General features: G+C 37.3%; 1 protein-coding gene across 1 annotated transcript; it reads left to right on the plus strand.

Moving 5' to 3' along the window:
• Positions 1-1,099: 1,099 nt before the first annotated feature.
• On the plus strand, positions 1,100-10,246 carry LOC129577605 (toll-like receptor Tollo). Its single transcript, XM_055464983.1, has one exon. It carries the CDS (start codon positions 4,243-4,245, stop codon positions 8,368-8,370), a length of 4,128 nt encoding a protein of 1,375 aa, XP_055320958.1. The 5' UTR covers positions 1,100-4,242; the 3' UTR covers positions 8,371-10,246.
• Positions 10,247-13,171: the final 2,925 nt, after the last annotated feature.

Here is a 13,171-nt window from a genome sequence, read left to right on the forward strand (position 1 = left end):
GCATTCATGCACCGTGGCGACCAACGCAGTGTGTGAAACATGCAGCGTAGAACATTTTCCGATGAACTAGGTGAAGTGCTGTGCTTTTATATTTTGCAATGCCTGGAAATAAATTCATGCGGCATTCGCCGAAGAAATTCGAGAATTTGAAAAATGAACTGAATTTTTCCAGATTTTCATTACAGAAAACATGGAATTGAAAACGCGATAAACAAAAGCGAAAAATATTTTTTCATCAATTTGGATAAGAATGAATTATTTTTCGGAAAAAATTGTTTTCTCGGTCGTATAAAAAATATTTGAACGAAAAAAAAAACAGGAAAAAATTGAACGATATGCAAAAAATCTGGGTTTAATTAACGAAATGCAACATTTTGTCGTTATAGAAAATGGTGAGCAGACTCAAAATAAAATTCCCTTATTTCGCATCAAAATTCTTATGTATGAAGTTTCAAAACAAATCAGACAGATCATAAGAACTTTATGAAGAACCACGATGACGAATTACATGACTGAAACATAAAAATGTTGAGCGAGATACGATGTCGATGGTGAGAACGTCATTGAAGTATGAGAGAGAGAGAGACTAAATTTTGACGGAGAATATAATCGAGGCCGGAGAAATTCGGAGTGAATTCAAATTCAGGCTGGTGTATGCGCTTGAGAGAGACAGCTTCAACATGAAAATAGTGTTTTGTTGTTTCAACTGAGAGAGAAACGGCACGGAGGAGAAGTTGAAAGAGAAACTGATTGGAAACAGATGGCATGTGTGCACACACAGCATACATTCCTCGTAGCTCAACAGCGTGTGCATGCATGCTGAAGAGAATGGTAACGTTACGAACGAATGTGGCTGACAAAGAATAGAGAGAGCGCACAGCAAACGCAGAGAGAGAGAGAGAGAGAGAGAGCGAGCGTACGCGTGAGCGAGAGAGTTTTGCTACACATTTAATGCCATGATTGTGCTATGTATGGCCGTCTCATTCATGCGCACACAGTCCATTGCATTGCGAGTGGATTGCCTCTGGGGCCCACATTCATAGTCATTAAATAGATGCGATGGTCGTGAATTGAATTCAGTTTTGAATGAACAGCGGGCCGGTAAAGAAGTGAGCCAGAGTTTATTCGTTTTCTTAAAAAAATTACACAGAGAATAACAGAAAAACAGTTTCGAACTGAAAATTACATAGAAACCACAAAGCGGTTCAAATGAATTCGAACAAATAACATACACTAAGGCCATAAATGCTATTCATTTCATTCCTTATGTTTTTCAATATCGTTTATTTTGTGTTTGTTTTTAATTTCACGTCAACACAACAATTTTTTATTTCCAAAATTAAAAAAAGCAATAGTAACACGAAACAGTAAAGTAAAACTCAGTGTTTTTTCCGTGGACGTTTGTGTATTTTGTTTTTGTAAGCGATTTAGTTTGTTTTTTTTTTTCTTCGAAAATAACTTGTGATTAAATTCAATTCTCCAGCGAATAAAAGTCCAGTGTTGAGTTTAAAAGAAAAATCAAAAGAAAAGAGAAGAAGAAAAACCAACCGATCGAATTGAGAATTTGTGAGAAAATTTTGAAGAAAGAAAAGAATATACGAAAATAAAATAGAAGAAGTCATTGAAAGAAATCTGCTGAGTTTTGAACTAGAAAAAAAAGTATATGTCTTCAATTTATAGTTGTTTTGTGCAAGTAAAACAGAAAATAGAGATCAGGAACTGACACAACACGACAAACAAAAATAAAAAGAATCTTTGTGGAGTTTTGTTTGTGCACTTGAGAAATATAAATCAAAGTGAGACTCAACAGTAAAAGTGGTAAAACAGCAAAAGCAAAAGCGCACACTGAATCACATCAAGAATGAAAAAAAGAAGAAGATGAATTTATAGTTCAAGTATATTGTTGACAATTATAAATAGAGAAGGCCAAGGCTCAAAATAAACCATTGTGCGCACCAAAATCGAAGATCAGACAACAACAACAGTTTAAAAGGAAAAAAAAATAGGAGAAAAAGAAGAAGAAATAAAAGGAAGAGAAAAATATCTATCAAACGAATAATTTTTTGTTTCGAAGAAGTGATATGAAAACTATGATAATAATAACTTGAAAACGACAATTGTGACGAACTTTCAGTGTTTATGTTTTGTAATCCATTGCACATACACACAGACAAACAGCGAGTGTGATTTATGGAAAGAAATCAGAGAAAGAGGAAAGAAAGCAACAACACACAGCTATTATTACTTCAAGTAAACACACTGCCACACACTCACACACGCTGATAAAGCATCAACAACAATTATCGCATTTTTGCCCTCAAATATTGCATCTGCAATGTGAAAAGAGCAAGACGAGAGTTTCAGCAATTTGATGCATTCGAGACACGCAATACGCGCGCACCAACCAAAAACCAGCATACTGCCACATTCAACCCAAGTAGTTGGAATTAAGCGCTGAATTGCATCAATATACACAACAGCAAATAAACATTAAACAACAACTACAACAACGACCCAATCTCGCCAAACAAAAACGCAAACCCTAATTGAATGTGTTTCAAAAGCTGTGACATCATATGAGAGTTTTGTGCTGAAACGAAGAAAAAAGAAATAAACATTGCGAAGAAAAACTTTTTGATAGCATATACAAAGTCAGCGAAAGAAAAATAAGCAACGATACACAGCTAAAACGACGACAAAGTTTAAGAGCAGCGACCAAACAGCAAAATGATTTAATATATAAACTCTTGATGGAAAAAAAAACGGAACGTATAGAAAAAGAGAAACAATCAAAATTCAAATGCGATCACCAAAAAACCGAAACTTATCCATACAAACAATAATGATATAGAAACACCGAAAGAGGAAAAAACAACACAACAACAACAACGACATAAATATTTATTTCGACGATTTGTAGCTATCTCGAATATATGGATTGGTGTGTGCACGCATATTGAAATCTGTGGAAGATACAAACACGTCGCACCGAAATTAAATGAATCAAACTAATAAAACGAAAAAGAAATCGATCGATGTGTCTATGCCGATGAGATCGATATAATTACCATCTGGGAACCGAAACATCGGACTAAAACACAAAGTTATACAATTTTTGTTTGGTTTGGATTCCGTTTTTATGATTGTTCATCTCTTGAGAGAACCGAGAAATGTACAGCATCGAAATTCAATAAATAGACGATATAGAGAGCAGATAGCGAAGAAAGCCGCATCGAAGAGAGAAGGAATAAAAACCGAATAAATTGAGTTTTTGGAGAATTGCACGACAAGTATCAACGGAAAAAAGAGGTAGAGAAGAGGCACAACGCGGGCAAAACTATAATATTTTGTTTTTGAAAACAACCAAGAGAGCAACACATACACACTCACATCCCAAGGAACAAAAAGGCCGAGCAGAGAAATTGTGATTTTTTTTCTCTCTCATTCATCATTCGTTCGGCTAGTTATTTTTTGGTTGTTCTTCTATGTGCTGCAACATACCTACCATGAGTGCTTACCAGTTCATCGTTCAAAAAACCAAACTGAAAACGCAATAAAAAAAAAACAGGCACCGACGAAAAAGAAGCAGACGAAAAAGAACACAAAACTAAAATAAAAAAAAATTGTTTTCTGTGTTTCTTCTGGTGCGTTTGACTCTCTGTCGAGTGTGTTGATTCAGTTTCAACAATTTTGAGGCTGCTCTTTATTTTTACCATTCGCCGTTTGGATTCACATCAACGGCCAACGAGGAATAACAACAGCACCAGCAACGAAGAGAAAAAAAAAATAACGAAAACGAAAACGAAAAAAGGCATCGAATCTACCGAAAATAAAGTCGAAAATGAACAAAAAATCACGTATGGAGAGAAAAAACCGACTGAAGGATTGAAGGAGTACTCTCTCTCACACACACACATAAACATATATAGACACAGACAAAATCGCAGCATCTCAAAAAGAAAACGAGAACGACACAACGAACGAAAGCAGCAGCAGCAGCAGCAGCAGCCGAAAAAAAGTAAAAATCAAGGCAAACTCATTTTTGGGTGTTGAGAAAACGTTTCTGGATTCTAAGAAGAAGAAAAAGCATTGATATTGTGTTGCCTATGTTGCATTCCGCATATTTTATGCATTTTAAAGTGCAAAATTCATAACGAGAAACACACTCAAGTGGAAATTTTATATTCCGTTGTGTAATTTAAACCCAGAGAATCACTTCAAAGCACACACAACACAGACACAATGATGACATCGTCAAAGCGAATATTCAGTGTGATACTGGCAATTTGTCTGTGCGTCACATTAGTAACAGCACGATCATCGTTGCTCGGACGAGCGGATGCAGCACCACGCGGTTGCAAATGGCAACGTTTGCCCGGCACAGACGCCTCAAACGACACATCCAATGTGAAGCATATGCTTCAATGTAAATTAAGGACAATTAGCGGTATTGATAATTTACTTAGCAATTTAAGTGTATACCAAACGGATCGCATTTCGGCCATGCGACTCGAATGCAGTGACCTTCTATTCTTCGAAAGTTCACTGGAAGCAAACAGCCAGCATGCGGGCGTTTTTCTTAGCGCGTTACGTAATTTAAATAATTTAACCATAGAATTTTGTAAAATTCGGTATGTACCGTCAATGGTATTGCAAGGATTACGCAATTTGCGGATTTTATCGTTGCGAACGCACAATTCCGACTGGAGCCCAATGAATTTGGAATTGCATCCGGAATGCTTTCGTGGCCTAACCGAATTACAAGATTTAGATTTATCCGACAATAACATTTGGAGTTTGCCGACGGAAGTATTTTGCCCGTTGTACTCTCTGAAACATTTGAATTTAACGAAAAACCGTCTCACCGATATCGCACAATTGGGCTTCGCTGGGTATGGCAGCGGTTCATCAACACCTGGCAAAGCATGCAATACCGGTTTAGAAGTACTGGACTTATCACACAACGACATTTCATCGTTACCCGACAACGGTTTGTCCGCACTCCGATCACTCACCACGCTTATGCTGCAGGAGAATTTACTTATTGAAATTGCCGATCACGCACTTGCCGGCCTACAATCACTCAGCGTACTGAACATTTCAAGCAATCGACTGGTTGCATTGCCACGCGTATTATTCCATTCAACGCCACAGCTCACGCAATTGTATGTACAAAATAACACCTTGACCGCACTAGCACCCGGTTTATTGGAACGTCTTGACCATTTGGAAGTATTGGATCTATCACAAAACGACCTCACATCGACGTGGATCAACAGCGAAACATTCTCCGGCTTAGTACGTTTAGTTGTGCTCAATTTGGGCCACAATGCACTCACCAAAATCGATCAGTTCGTATTTCGTGGCTTGTACAGCCTACAAATCCTGCATTTGGACCACAACAACATCGAGACCATCGAATCGAGCGCATTTGTCGATTTGAAAAACTTGCACGCCCTCACACTGTCATCGAACAATTTGAAACGCATCGAATCATACCATTTCACCGAATTATACGTGCTGAACCAGCTGTTTTTGGAATCCAACCAAATCGAATCGATTGACGACAACGCATTCGAGAATCTCACCAATTTGAATGATCTTAGTTTGAATGACAATTTACTCAACGAAATTCCGACCTGCTTACAAAAGTTGCATTTCCTCAAATCATTGGATTTGGGCAAAAATCGCATCGACACCCTGCACAACGACTCATTCGACGGTTTGAAACGACTATTGGGACTGCGTTTAGTCGATAATCTGCTCACAACCATCGCTCGAGACACATTCATCAAATTATCATCGATTCATGTGCTGAATCTTGCATCAAACCAAATCAAACAGATCGATCAATCGGCGTTTAGTTCGAATCCAACGTTGCGTGCCATTCGCTTGGATAACAATCAAATTCAAGACATTTCCAGTGTGTTCACTTCGTTGCCCGACCTTGTGTGGCTCAACGTTTCTGATAACAACATTCACCAGTTTGATTACAGTCATTTGCCGGCATCACTCGAATGGCTCGACATACACAAAAACAACTTGACACGATTGGGCAACTACTTCGACGTACGCAACATCACGCAAATCAAAATGCTCGACGTTTCATACAATAATTTGGCTCGCATCGATGATTCCAGCATACCGAACAGCATTCAAACGTTGTATTTGAATAACAATAAGATCCGTGAGGTCGCACCAGGTACGTTTTTGAAGAAACGCCATTTAGAAAAAGTTGTTCTGTATGGCAATCAAATTCGTGAATTGGACATTTCGGCATTTGCACTGAATCCAATATCCGACATAAGAGAAATGCCTGCATTTTATATCGGCGATAATTTAATCCATTGCGATTGTCACATGGAATGGTTGCAACGCATTAACGAGCTCAGCCACTTGCGCCAGCATCCACGAGTACTCGATTTAGACTTAGTTATGTGCACCATGGAACATGAGCGCAATGGTGTGGCTGTCGTGCGACCGCTAATGGATTTAAAACCACAAGATTTCCTATGCAAATACGAAAGCCACTGTTTCGCCTTGTGCAATTGCTGTGACTTCGAAGCGTGCGATTGCAAAATGACCTGTCCCGACCGCTGTACATGCTACCACGATCATACGTGGAATGCAAATGTTGTCGATTGCGGAAATGCCGGCTACACCAAAGTGCCGGAACGCTTGCCAATGGATGCAACAACCATTTTCTTGGATGGCAACGATTTGGGCGATCTATCGAGTCACATGTTCATTGGCAAACGAAAATTGGAGCAACTGTACTTAAACGATAGCAAAATAACGAGCTTACACAATCGCACATTCAACGGTGTACCGAGCTTAAAGGTCTTACATCTCGAAAACAATCAAATCGAAGAGCTACGCGGTTTTGAATTCGATCAACTGAAAAACTTGAATGAGCTGTATTTAAGCGAAAATGCCATCTCACACATCGGCAACAACACATTTGGAACATTGAAAAAGCTTGAGGTATTGGCACTCAACCACAATAAAATCACCAATTTTGCGCCATGGCATCAACTTACATCGGCCTCGGAGGCCGGCACATTGGGTCAATTGTCATTGGAAGGAAATCGGTGGCGATGCGATTGTGAAAATCTGTTGAAACTCAGCGAATGGATAAAAGATTTTACGGGTGTATTCGATATTAGCCAAATGATGTGCATCGACAAGCGTTACGTCGGCGAAATGATCAAGCACTGTGAAGAAGCCCTCGAAAATGGAAGTGCCACATCGGCCGTTCAACGTACAGTCATTGGAAATGGTTTGATTGGTGGAAGCTATGTGCCATTGTTGGCTGCCGTTCTCGTTTCAATCATCGGAGCCGGCCTATTGATTGCATTAGTCTGTGTATTGCGTCAGGATTTCAGACTGTGGGCCCATGCAAAATACGGTATTCGCCTGTTCAAAGATCCAACACAAACACCTGGCAAAAGTGGCGCTGAAGAAGGGGACCAATTGTACGATGCCTACTTTATCTACAGCATTCGCGATTCCGATTTTGTGCTCCAGGTCATCGCATCCGAATTGCACAACAGCGGATACAATTTGTGCTTGCATCATCGTGACATCCATTCGTCGGCATATCTTAACGATTCGTTACAAAGTGCGGCCGATATCTCGAAGAAAATTATCATCGTTGTCAGTATGGCATTTCTTCAAAATGAGTGGTCACAACCAACGTTCCGTTTGGCATTACAATCTGTCATCGAAAATATCCGACCATCGTATCGTCGTCACAAAATTGCGCTCATTCTAACCGCACCGCTTGAGCTTATCGTTATGGACGCCACAATGCAATTGCTTGTACAAACGTGCCCGGTCATTTGCTGGGGTGAGAAAAGATGTTGGGACAAAATTCGATTCGCATTGCCCGATCTTCCATCGCATAATCGTTCAATCAAAAAATTGGGCACTGTATCGCGCAGCCCAAATCTACGCTACACACCCGCACCAACAACGCTCGATACATGGTGCAAAAATCATCCGGGTTTCGCCGTTCCAATGAACAACGCCACCAATATTAGTATGGAAGTGGTGGAACAAATGCAACAAGCACATCAACAACAACAGCTCCAGCAACAGCAGCATCAACAGAAATTGACACAGGATCAACTGTCGCTGTCACCAATTTCACTGTCACGTCAATCAAATGCGGCAACATCTCCATCGCATAGCATGAGCATCACCGAAGATGAACTGTCATGTACGTCGTCTCATTACGAACCGGCCGCCACTTTACATCAGCAAACAAACTATGTATGTCGTTCGTCCGCCTCATCGCTGGGCCATGTCTATTCAACCATACCAGAAACACCGCAAATGAATCGAAATGGTCGCGCTTACTTCGTTTAAGCTATTTGAGAGCGAGCAGCATAACACACACACACACACACGACATTCTTACCCACAAGCCAGCGCCACAAGGCCCACCAGTCACGGTAATCATATACTCTAAAAGACTATTTATTAAAAGAAATAAAAGGCGAAACCATTTCATGTTTTTCACCATATACGTAACCCATAAATGTGTATAGTTCAGTATCGAAATCTAAAAGAAAACCCTTCCTTCCTTTCATTTCACTTTTTCAATTTGTATTCCATCGTCTTAAATTCGTCTCTCTACACTTTCATTTCAAATCGAACACAATTTTTAAATCACTGAAAACAAAACAACAATACTGCCAATGTATGAGAATTCAAAGTGAAACTATTAATTAAAATCATGGGGACAAAATGTTTTATTTCGGTTCGTTTTGTTTCAATTTCCAGTCCAATATAGATTTTTTTCTATCTTTTTAAAATTCTCAATTCATAGTGGGAACAAAAACACCTGTCAATTTGATCGAACAGTATGTCGCACACATTTGCACAAATTGATGAACAAGTCATTCGAAGCCATTGACCATCGTTGCGATAGAACGAATCAATGCGCCTAGTATTATAGCCATCGATTTTGCATTTTGTGTACCGAACATGTTCTGTTCTCTGTTTTATTCCATTTGATTTGATTTGATATAACTTATCATTGTGTCAATCTTAAAAAAAAAAAAAAACGATTTTTTTTCATTCGTTCCGAATTTGATAACATTGAAAAGACAGCCGCCCCCTCGGGACGAAAACGAGCTACCTGAATCGGAATAACGATTGAAAACTGATGCGCTAAACCATCGTCTCTATTTTTAGAGGCATTCGTGTTTGAAGTCCGGAATTTATCATGACTACCGAATTTTTAAAGTTTTATCACATGAAAAAATCGATTGTTTTGATTCAAATATTGAATTCGTTTCGTAAACGCATAATATCTTTCGTCCATATCTCTCTATCTATCTCTCTTCTCGACTCGGTCGATTCAAAAGGCAAAGGGAGACGGAAAAATGTGCTCCAATCGATTCTAATCAGTAGCCAATATATCATTTGATTGTTCGTATTTGATAAGTTTTCGATAATTTATTACGCGAGACCATTAGAAACGGACCTCAATTCAATGAATTCATTTAAATAATAACCACACATTTTTAAACGAGTGAATTACTCCACTCATGAAAAAAAAAGTACGGAGCATTGTCTAGAGCGAGGGGGAGTCTAGGTAACGATTCAAATGTTTGGTGTAAAATTGTCTCCAATTTGGAATCACCTAAAAATCATGAGAGAGAGAGAGAGAGAGAGAGAGAGAGAGAGAGAAAGAGAGAGGGGGAAATAGCCATTAAAAATTTATAAAACATCAAAACATTTCATTTTTCGAAATGGAATTTCTCTTTTAATTGCTCCCACATTCCGATTCAGTTTCGAACGTTTCCGAATCACACGCGGTGGCGGCGACGTCCAAAAAACTGGAAATGAAACAAATCGATCGGAAAAAACGGAACAACTCATTTTTATTCTTTTTCATCATCATTATCATTCAAATCATACATGAAAATGTGTTTTTTTCATGTTGAATAATTGATTTGAAAGAGAAAAAAGGAGATGAGCTTACACCATTTATAAATAAAATAACGAAACGAAAGAAAGCAAACCAACTGTCCGGTGTTATTTCCCAATAAATGTAACAAAAACATTAAACACATTAAAAAGTGAGAGAATTTATACTTATAATCAATTAATTCTAATTGTACTGCCATTTGCCACACCACACAATGAAAATACATACATTCACTTTTAAATTAAACAAAATAGACAAAGAAAAAACAACAATGTTTCAAAGTAACCAAGACACAGAAGAGAGAAAGAGAGAGAGAAAAATAACACGTACCAACACTTAGATTGTAAATCACCACCACCCCCCCCCCCCAAATAATTGCAATAGAAAAACTGAAGGAATAAAAGTATTCTAAAATGTAATCAGTATTTTTATCTTTTTGTTTTGAGAAAGAAAAGAAAAGCGAAGGGTTTTCAATAACAATACTCAATTTTTTCGAATCGAAACCACAGTGAAAACATTCAATTGAAATGACCGTTGTTTACGTTAATCAATCTTAGAAAGTATTAAAACAATGATATGAGAATGCGAGAAAAGAAACAACAACAACAGAAAAAAAACGAAACAAAACCAAGTGATATTAGTTATAGTGGTCAAATTCATTGCATCAAAATGATATTAATTTAAATTAATTCTATTTCATTTTAATGTCCAATTTCATTAGTTATTGCTTTTTATCGATCTTATCTTAAAGGAATCGGCGATACGATTTAATTTTGTATAAAAAAAATCAAACCTAAACGAAATGTGAACAAAAACAACAACATTTTTGTTCTGTTTTTCGTTGACGTGTTCGTTCGGCATTTGCTTTTATTTTTATCATTGTAAAACGCACGAAAATTTGAAAGAGACTCAAACATTTTACATTTTTACTTGGAATTCGAGATAATGTGAACGAAAGAATAAAAATCTAATATTAAAAAAAAAACGAGAACAAGCACAGAGAGAGATATTTATATAATTCATTTGAAATGATCAGCGATGATTTTATTACTTTAAATGGGAGAGAAATACTACTAATGTTGATGAAAGAAAAGATAAACAAATCGATGAAAAGAGAATGATAAGTCGATAGACGAAATGTTTTTAGCAAATTAAAATTATAAAGAAAAAACTGCGCTCGAGACATAGATTTTAATAAGATGGAAATGACATGAGCATTTGTACGAGTGACAAATCGGTCTTAACCAACTGATGCAAACTACTGATTTTTGTGAGAAAAACACATGACAAATTCAATGGAATCGAACAGACTTTTTATTTTGTAAATAGTATCCAAAAAAAGAATAAGCAAAAAACAAACCTATTCGTATCGTATAAATAGCCCTATATTAATATATATTATATAAAATCTATGTATACATAAAAAAGGAAAGAAATTGAATTTAAATTAATAATGGAATAAGTGTTGATAGTAATTTTATAAATTCCAAAATGCAAAAAACAACAAAACGCAAAAATAAACCCCCGATCAAAAAGTCAACAATAAATACTTTGTACATTTGAAATTAAAATTGGTTTTTATCATTTCTTTTGGTCCGTAGTATTTGCTTTTCGGTTCACTTCTTCTTCTTCTTGTTTTTTTGATTCGCTCTGTAACTTGATTGAATTGGCTTGATGTTTAGCACAAGCATAGCAACTGAAATTTCGACAGAAAAAAAATCTATAGCTAACCAGAGTCGAAAAGCGACGTAAGAGAGAGAGAGAAAGAGAGAGAGAGAGAGAGAGAGAGAGATAGAAGGAAAGGAAGAGAAAATTACTAACTACTTTTGCTGACCTTTTGCCTCTTTGAGCGCTGTACTGATAAAATTCTTCGACACTCGGTGCACATAAACACGGAACTGGATGCACCGAGCTATGGACGACTTATACCGTACTCTCGACCGACGAAATAATGACCTATCTCTCAAACTCCACACAAACTATATACATGTTCAGCTCAAAGTGCGGGCCACATTATCTGCACGTCGTATCATCGGTCGATGTGCGCGCCCGAAATTCAAGATGCATGCTTTTGCCTGAAAGGGTGCATTTAATTGATTCAAAGGTATGCTTCTTTGCTTCTACTTCTTCTTCTGATGCTGATGTTGCTGTTGCTGCTACTTCTTATTGAAAGCAGCTCAGCAAAATTAAATGAATTACGCTGGGCGACTTGCAATGCACTAGATACTGTCAGCACACATACACAAAAAAGTATGATAAGGAAAAGAGTTTTATTTTCATCGTCGTCGTCGTCGTCATCGTTGGTCGTGGCCACATTTTGCCACTGCACAGAAAACACTTTCAGCGCACCTCAAATATATGTATATGAATTAAGCAAAAGAAGTAAAGATTTTTTCGCTTGTAAATACTGTATTATATTCATTTGTCACTTAAGTCGAACTTAAATTTGTAATTTAAACTAATACCTTAACGAAAAAAAAGAGCTCAAAGTTCCTATTGGATGGACTAACATTTGAAATACGAGTAGGTGCTATACGTATATGTGTATATGTTCGAGAAAAAGAGTGAATGGGAAGAATGGATTGGGAAATGGAGCGACAGTCCGATGAAAGGGAATCGTTTAAAGACGATGTAAATGCCTGAAACGAAATCAAAAAAAAAAGGAAGAAAATTCGTAGAAAAAAAATACAAGTAGAACATTTTGGAACGGAATGACATTGAGATACAGAAAGAATGAGAGAGAGAGAGTGCAGTAAAATACCTGACCATAATGTAAAGACGAATTTTACTGACAAGTTCAAAGTAAAGAGAGACAAGAGAGAGATAGAAAGAATCACACATGTAAAGAAACACGACAAAAAAGAGAAAGAAAACACAGAAATCAACCGAAATACAAGCCAAAATAAAAAAAACCTAGATCCATCGTGATAAGCGATAAATGATGTGTACCAATGATTAGAAGTGCATTTATTTTCTATGAAAGGCACTGCTTGACTTAGACCGATTTTCTTTGAACAATTAATTTTCGATATCTGATTTTTCGGTTTTTTTCGGAGTGACTTCTTCTTTTTTCCCGATTATTTTCAGTGTTTTTCTCTTCTTTCTTTTTTAGTTAGATATGATTCTGTAGTTGGGACTTTTATCAAGAACATGAAATAAATTTTTCCTTCTCGGACACAAGAAGAAAACAGAAACATTGAGAGCTGCCAATTGCAAGTGAATGGGAAAAAA

The sequence above is a fragment of the Sitodiplosis mosellana genome, unplaced genomic scaffold, assembly GCF_009176505.1.
Source record: "Sitodiplosis mosellana isolate CC-2019 unplaced genomic scaffold, AAFC_SMos_1.0 Smas_scaffold_6197, whole genome shotgun sequence".
NCBI lineage: Eukaryota > Metazoa > Arthropoda > Insecta > Diptera > Cecidomyiidae > Sitodiplosis > Sitodiplosis mosellana.

Bases quoted from the DNA above. Each gene is read 5' to 3' on its own strand.
- LOC129577605 (XM_055464983.1), top strand. From the start codon at position 4,243: ATGATGACATCGTCAAAGCGAATATTCAGTGTGATACTGGCAATTTGT.